The sequence below is a fragment of the Nilaparvata lugens genome, chromosome 4 (assembly GCF_014356525.2).
Source record: "Nilaparvata lugens isolate BPH chromosome 4, ASM1435652v1, whole genome shotgun sequence".
Lineage (NCBI taxonomy): Eukaryota > Metazoa > Arthropoda > Insecta > Hemiptera > Delphacidae > Nilaparvata > Nilaparvata lugens.
In genome coordinates, this window is record NC_052507.1 from 53,031,995 (window position 1) to 53,040,122 (window position 8,128).

Here is an 8,128-nt window from a genome sequence, read left to right on the forward strand (position 1 = left end):
TTTGTAAAGGGTTGTGTGGCAGAGAGGACCAGGAGTCCTAATTCCGCCCTAATAAAGGCATATAATCAATCAATCAATCAATCAATCCCCATACTTGTGCGCCATAACACACTACAGATCGAGCCATCGCTTCAAATACTCCCAGCTTTGATTTGAAGGGGATGTTTTTCTGTGAGAACAAACCATTGAAAATATTTATGGACATCCTTGCTGCTGATGATCTCTTCCTGAAATGATCTGTTAATGAAAATCTGGATGTCAAGGTCATTCCTAGGTACTTGTAACTGTTTACCACTTCAATTGGTTCATTGTTGTACCTCCAAACATCATGCCTACTCGTTTTGCCTCCTTTCCTGAAAATCATTACCTTTGATTTGCTCAGATTAACCTGCAGTATCCTTCAAAGCCAGCTATCATCCTTCTCAAGGAAAGTCTGTCCGGAGCAAGAAGAACTATGTCATCTGCATAGGCTAACATCTTTATACATATGTCTCCAATATTGACTCCTCCATCCAACCAGTCTTCCAAATCATCCAGGAACAGTGAGAATAGCAATGGGCTCAGTAGACAACCCTGCTTTACGCCGCTGCGCATTTCAAACTTCTCCGACAGTCCCTGAAGTCCCCAAACTCTAGCTGTTGATCCATTGTAAAGACTGCGAAGTGCGTTTAGCATCTTGTAAGACATTCCTAGTGCTGAAAGTTTATAAAACAGTGCCTGCCTGTCTATTCTATCAAAAGCAGCCGAAAAATCAACAAAGAAGGCATAAACCTTCCTCCCTCGACCACATAGCTTGAGGTTGACAATACTCATGATGTTGAATATAGTGTCTATAGTGGAATAGGACTTCCTGAAGCCAGCTTGGGACTCGCACAGAATGTTGTGATGTGTTATCCATTTCTCCAGCCTGTCAAGTAGAGCTCCAGTAAACAGTTTATACACTGCATTGCAGAACGATATTCCCCTGAAGTTTGCGGGCTCATTGCTGTCTCCCTTTTTGAAAATTGGGAAGATAATGGACTCCTTGAAGCAGTCAGGGAAGTCAGCAGAGTCAAAGAAGCGGTTGAAAACGTCTGCTAACTTCACCAAAAAAGACACTGGAGCACCCTTGAAAAATTCATTTGTAATTCTGTCCTCACCAGGTGCCTTATTATCTATAGCTCTAGCAAGCACCATTTTCAAGTCCTCTAAAACGAGTGGTGTGTCCAGAATTTCATCCACTATGTACGGTTCAGCATACGGTTCTCCTTTCTTCATCCCCAGTGATCACAGGATTCAAAAACTTATCAAAGTGCTGTACCCAGTCCCCTAGTGAAATATCACTTCCTGCTCTGAAGCTCCTTTTCCTGAAACATCTCACAAGTTTCCAAAACTGACTCGAATCTTTCACTGCCTTAAACTTCTCTGTTAATGATAACCAAAACATTTTCTTCTTTCTCAGACATAACTGTTTAAAAGCTTTATTTGATTCTATATACCTGTTTCTAATAGTAACAGACTTAGTTTTTCTATATGCTTTCAAAAGGGCAAAAGACTCCTTTCTTCTCTTCCCACAATCCCAATCATACCACTGCTCCTTATTCTTCACCATAGTTCTTGTTAAACCTGTCGGCGCAAAATCGTGAATTAGGGATAGCAGGTATCTGAGGTCATCCTTTGGGTCGATCCAATGTAGTCGTCTCCTTATTTTCAAGGTCAGCTCGTTGCGATACTTCTGTTCATTTTCTGGTCTCCAATGCAGCTTCCTACGAATTGGCACTGGACAGTCCTCCAAAGTTGTTCTTGAACGTCCTGGCAAATAGACCTCTGTAACCGTTGGCAGATGGTCGGAAAAGATCTCTGGAACCACCTCAAACGAAGCGATGGCAGGTAGAGAGTTCACTGAGACCGCACACAAGTCTATGACGGAGGAGCATTGCGCTCCAATATACGTCACTTCGCCGTCCGCATCCTTCCTCGTCCGCCCATTCAGGATCACCAGTCCAAAATCATCAAAAAGCGCCAACAATTCCCTTCCACATGCATTTATGACCGCATCTTTCGAAGTCCTATCACAGCATAGGATTTCCTCTGGTATAACCTGCCTGTTGCCAACCCTACCGTTAAAATCTCCTAAAACCACCAATTCGAGATCGCTGCACTCCACCAACAAATCTCTCATACTAATGAAATCATCCATCCATTTATTACAGTTCAGATAAGTAGGAATGACGATGAATCGATGTGACTCCACATTTAGTTCGATAATACTGTAATTGAGTATTGATTCAAACTTTATAATCCCATTCTTGACCTTATCCCTCCTGACGCCATAGATTCTCCCCTCACTCGCTCCACCACGACGTGCCACTCTCACCGCAGGAATCCAAATCAGTTCGTACTTATCAAACTTCATTTTAAATTTTTTAAACACTTCCTCATCATAAACAAATGTTTCGAACAGTAAGAATATATCATAATTTTTGAGAAAGCAGAAAAAAAGGGTGTTGTTGAATTTATTTACAATTCCTGCCACATTATACGCCAATATACTAATCGCTAATGCATCGTACTTCTTTTTATTCATGTGCTCAGGGTATTAATTTTCCATTCTGTTTCTAATTGGTGGACTCAGTATCTCCTGAGGAACGAAAAAAATTCGTGATATTGGGATTACTGTTTCGGGGTTGCCTCTGAAGGTTCTCTCCTTTCCTCTTGTTTCGACGATTTTCATCAGGTTTATAATTTTCCTCTAGTTGGCGATCTTCCTGCAGTAGACGGCTTTCCTCTGGCTTCCTGTTGTACTCCGCGTTCAAGACATCATATCTCATAAACTTCCCATCCACAACCAAACCAAACCCAAATGGAGTCTTTGAAACTTTCATTGCTAATCTTGATTCTCTGATGGACAGAATGTCAGTTAGTTCAAATGATTCTATTGTTCTACTTGGGGATATAAACGTGAATTTTCTGTTGGACAGTATTAAACGCTCAAGAATCACGGAAATTTTGACTCAGTATGGTCTCTCACACACAATTGACCAGGTAACCAGATTGAAAAGCGGTACATGTATCGATAATATATTTACAAACATTTCTTCTTCACAGTACTCCACTCAGGTAATTCATACTTTCTTATCGGATCATGCTGCCCAATGCATTGACATTTCTGCTGGAGGTACATATGAAACTGATAAAGCAGAGAGGCCAAACAATAAATTCAAGTCATTGATTAACGATTGCTCAGATGCCAATATTGATCTTCTCAGGCTACATTTATCCAACGAAACATGGAGTAATGTTTATGAGGAATGTGACACAAATGAAAAATTCAATCGATTTCATTCAACTCTCCTTCACCACTTTAATGTGTGTTGTCCTCTGAGATCCAAAAAAAACTTCAAGAATAAAAAGAGTGGCATAAAAGGTAACTGGATAACTCAGGAGTTGGAGCAAATGCGCCTATATCTGAACATGGCTACCCAAAGGATGAAGGCAGGACAAGAGGTGGATATGAGTGCAATAAATAGAATTAAAAAACATTATGATGCGGCGGTTGTCACAGCAAAGAAAAACTTTTACGGCGATTTTATTTCTAAATCTGACAACAAATCCAAAAGTTGCTGGAACGTGATCAATAGCTTCAGAGTTGATGGGAGCAGAACTACAAGTCAGTCCGGTATTTCTGAAATTAAAGTTGATGATGAGATGATTAGAAATCCAAGTGAGATAGTAAAGATGTTTAATGAGCATTTTGTGTCAGTGGGAATGCAAACTGAAAGAGAGAGATTGAAAAGCAGTGCTAGAGAAGGATTTGCGAATAGTATGCCTGAATCAAACCATAATATGTTTCTCTCTCCAACAAATGCATATGAAGTTCTCTCCATCATTAAGAGTATAAAATCTAAGCGAAGTAAAGGTTATGATGGATTATCTATGAGTGTAATTGAAAAATGTATTAGCGAGCTAATTTCCCCTCTCGTCAACATCATAAACTCAATGCTTGAACAGGGAGTTTTCCCAGATCGCCTGAAAATCTCTAAAGTCACTCCTATCTATAAAAAGGAGATAAAACGAATATCGCTAATTATCGACCCATCTCAATTCTGCCCGCCCTCTCAAAAATTTTCGAAAGAATAATCCATATAAGATTAACTAGCTATTTGTTCAAATTCAAGCTTATTCCTTCCTATCAATATGGTTTCGTCAAGGGGAGATCGACTATTGGTGCAGCAATAAATCTGTATGAGAGAATATTAGATGAATTAGATAAAGGAAATTACTCCTCGGCTGTTCTCTTAGACCTCTCGAAGGCCTTTGATTGTGTCGATTTCAAGGTCCTGCTGATTAAATTGCGAGGCCTGGGAGTGAGAGGTATCCCCTACCAACTATTGGAATCATACATAACTGAACGCATTCAGTATGTCACCATATCTTCGACCTCTGGAGAAGTTTCCTCTTCCAAAATGAAACTTAAATTTGGCGTCCCTCAGGGTTCAATCCTGGCCCGCTACTCTTCCTTCTGTATATTTCTGATGTTCATTCAGCGGTATCTGACAGAGTTCACTTGACACTATATGCTGACGACACAACTCTTTTTTTCTCAGATAAAGATGTGAATAATTTTGAAATAGACATGAACATCTCCACAAATGCTGTTGTTCAGTATTTCAATGAAATCTGCTTATCAATTAATTCTACAAAAAGTCAAACTATCCACTTCAAATCTGCCGCTACTCTTCCTCAATTATGTATTGGAGAAGATGAAATTGAGTGCACGGATACAGTTAATATGTTGGGGGTGTACTTTGATGACAGGTTGACATGGACAATGCATGTTGATAATATTGTGAAGAAAATAAGTAAAAGTCTCTTCCTTTTAAGAAATCTCGCGAAGTATGTCCCACAAAACACCGTTAAAGTTGCATACTTCGCTACTTTTTACTGTTACCTCACATATGGTATAGAGCTTTGGGGTTGTACCACAAAGGAAAATATGCAGAGGGTCTTTGTACTACAAAAGAGGGCAATACGGTATATAGCGGGCCTTGGATTTAATCACCCCTGTAGAGATGCGTTCAGATCATTGTCGCTGCTGACGGTGCCTTCGATTTACATGTTTAGAATGATCATGCATACTGTAAAAATAGAATGGACCTTACACTTATCTCCGATACGCACTCCTACAACACTAGAGGCAGAGACAACTTTGCGATTCAGCCGCATAGGATTTCCTCTGGTATAACCTGCCTGTTGCCAACCCTACCGTTAAAATCTCCTAAAACCACCAATTCGAGATCGCTGCACTCCACCAACAAATCTCTCATACTAATGAAATCATCCATCCATTTATTACAGTTCAGATAAGTAGGAATGACGATGAATCGATGTGACTCCACATTTAGTTCGATAATACTGTAATTGAGTATTGATTCAAACTTTATAATCCCATTCTTGACCTTATCCCTCCTGACGCCATAGATTCTCCCCTCACTCGCTCCACCACGACGTGCCACTCTCACCGCAGGAATCCAAATCAGTTCGTACTTATCAAACTTCATTTTAAATTTTTTAAACACTTCCTCATCATAAACAAATGTTTCGAACAGTAAGAATATATCATAATTTTTGAGAAAGCAGAAAAAAAGGGTGTTGTTGAATTTATTTACAATTCCTGCCACATTATACGCCAATATACTAATCGCTAATGCATCGTTCTCCTTTTTATTCATGTGCTCAGGGTATTAATTTTCCATTCTGTTTCTAATTGGCGGACTCAGTATCTCCTGAGGAACGAAAAAAATTCGTGATATTGGGATTACTGTTTCGGGGTTGCCTCTGAAGGTTCTCTCCTTTCCTCTTGTTTCGACGATTTTCATCAGGTTTATAATTTTCCTCTAGTTGGCGATCTTCCTGCAGTAGACGGCTTTCCTCTGGCTTCCTGTTGTACTCCGCGTTCAAGACAACATATCTCATAAACTTCCCATCCACAACCAAACCATTTCTTCTCATTTTAACACTATGCGTATCACTGAGTCGTTTTCGAATTTCATTCAGTTCTCTTCGCCTCTCTCTTGTCTCTTTATCTTGGTCTTCACTAACAAAAATCTTTGAATTTTTTAATTTACCACAATTTTTCTCAAAATACTATTTTTTTACATCCCGAGGCCAACGATAGGATAATTGGTCTTGTCTTGGAATCCGATTTTCTTCCCAGTCTTCTAACAGCGTTTATATCACTTGCTTTAAGTTCAATTTTCATTACTTCATTGCATATGTCCATAATCTTTCTCATTACCTGATCTCCGTCCTCACCAGCAGACTCAATAACTCCATAGAAAATCAAATTGTTTTCCCTCTTCAAATTGTTTATTAAATGACTTTGGTTTTGTAAGTCACGTTTCAATTCTTCATTCTGTTCTCTTAACGCTTCAATTTTGCTATTCTGTTCTGATATGATAGTTTTAAAATTCAACTCATTTATTTGCTGCTTTATGACTTGCTTAGTACTTTCGATAATTTTGCTCTTGAATTTTTCGAGAATCCCTGTTAAACTTTCCATATTTACGGCCATTATGAATATAACTGTCAAAGAAAATGCAGTGAATAAGCTTCTACTCAACTCTAACGGTGGTCGACCGAAATCAATTGAATTATTTGTGTAAGGATCGAAACAAATGCAACAGCTGAGCTTTGGACCCACTGTCTTATATCTCTTATCAACAGATAGGCAATTCCGTTAGGTACCAATAATTATTGAGGCAGGTCAATGATTATTACTGTGTCTTACGAACAGACGGCTCACCGAGGAGACGAAAAATAATAGGCAACGTTACAGAGCAGTCCTTTATACAGTACGGGCCAAATTTGGGGGTATTTTCACTGAAACAGTTGGTATAATTGCGCCAAAATCAAGTAAATACACTCACACAAACGCAGAAATAGGAGTGATAAAAGATTGAAGCTTGTCTTCAACGCAAACAACGCAAGAGCCTGGCTTGAAGAAACTATTTTGATTTATCAATATTTGTAAAACTCACATGCAATCCAAATATATTGATACTTAGAATAATGTTCCTACCTTTTCAGACCATGACTATTACACACAAAACACAATTAGACCACACTTTGTATTAAAAAACTGTAAAAATTGAAGAGCTCCAAATACCAAGAACAATCACAAGCAAGACAGGCTTGCCAACCTCTTGTAGTTTATATATTATACGACAAAAGAGTTTTTGAGATAAAGTTAAAAATCACAAGCAGCAAATGGCTGTAATTTGATATTTGAGATTGAACCCTAAGGTCAAATACTAACCTTTTATTCCTACGGACGGTGCACCAGCTGACACTGCTGCTAAGGCATATTCGATCTGCACCAATTTTCCCGAGGGACTGAAAAAAAGGTATTTAATAGAAAAAGCTGTTACTTTCATTTAGAAAAATACAAAAAATATCCAAAGCAAATATTCAAGTTTAATAATGCTTGCTTTGAGCAGCACTCTAACATTACTAACATCAACTTAGGCTACCGGCTGTAAACGTAGAATATTGTTTAATCTTGATGAAACAAGCAAAGATTTACAATTGTTTTTTAAAAATGGCGTTTTTAATTTTTTTTTAGATTTAATAAATATTAATTACTAAAATCTTAGTAATTCTTTTGTTTTGCAGAAATAATCTAACGCCAACTCATTGTGTTGCGTTTACAGTGACAAATGAAATCTATAATTTGGTTATGAAAAAGATAACATAAAGTTGATCGATTTCCAATTACAAAGGAACAATTATTATTGATAAAAATGAATAAATGTTACCTGAATGTAGTTAATGAAAAACTATAACGTTCTGTAGCCATGATTACAATGCAGATGCAGAATGACTATTGGTTAAATGCAAACATAACCTAAAATCTAGACTAGAATGAAATTTCTAAAATTCTGCTTGTGCCTACTTGATATTTTTCAAGCCTGATGACATGACTACATAGAGAGTGTTACTTTGAATAATTTTATTAAAAATATGTTAAAACTTTAATCAATATTGAAAATTAAATTTTGTATACAAATTCTTCTATTTTTCTAATCAAAACTATGATGCTGGATAATTTGAGACAAAATTTTAAACGAGTGATCAATATCAGGACACA

At 37.8% G+C, this 8,128-nt stretch overlaps 1 protein-coding gene across 1 annotated transcript in view; it reads right to left on the bottom strand.

Moving 5' to 3' along the window:
• The window catches only part of LOC111044395 (proteasome subunit alpha type-2), a 32,583-nt gene extending 24,466 nt beyond the window's left edge, over nt 1-8,117 (bottom strand). The window contains exons 1-2 of the mRNA XM_022329536.2: nt 7,797-8,117; nt 7,298-7,374 (exon numbers count right to left, since the gene is read on the bottom strand). Of these exons, the coding sequence (XP_022185228.1) occupies nt 7,298-7,374; nt 7,797-7,837 (118 nt within the window). The 5' untranslated portion in view covers nt 7,838-8,117. The remainder of the gene's footprint in view (nt 1-7,297; nt 7,375-7,796) is intronic.
• Nucleotides 8,118-8,128: the final 11 nt, after the last annotated feature.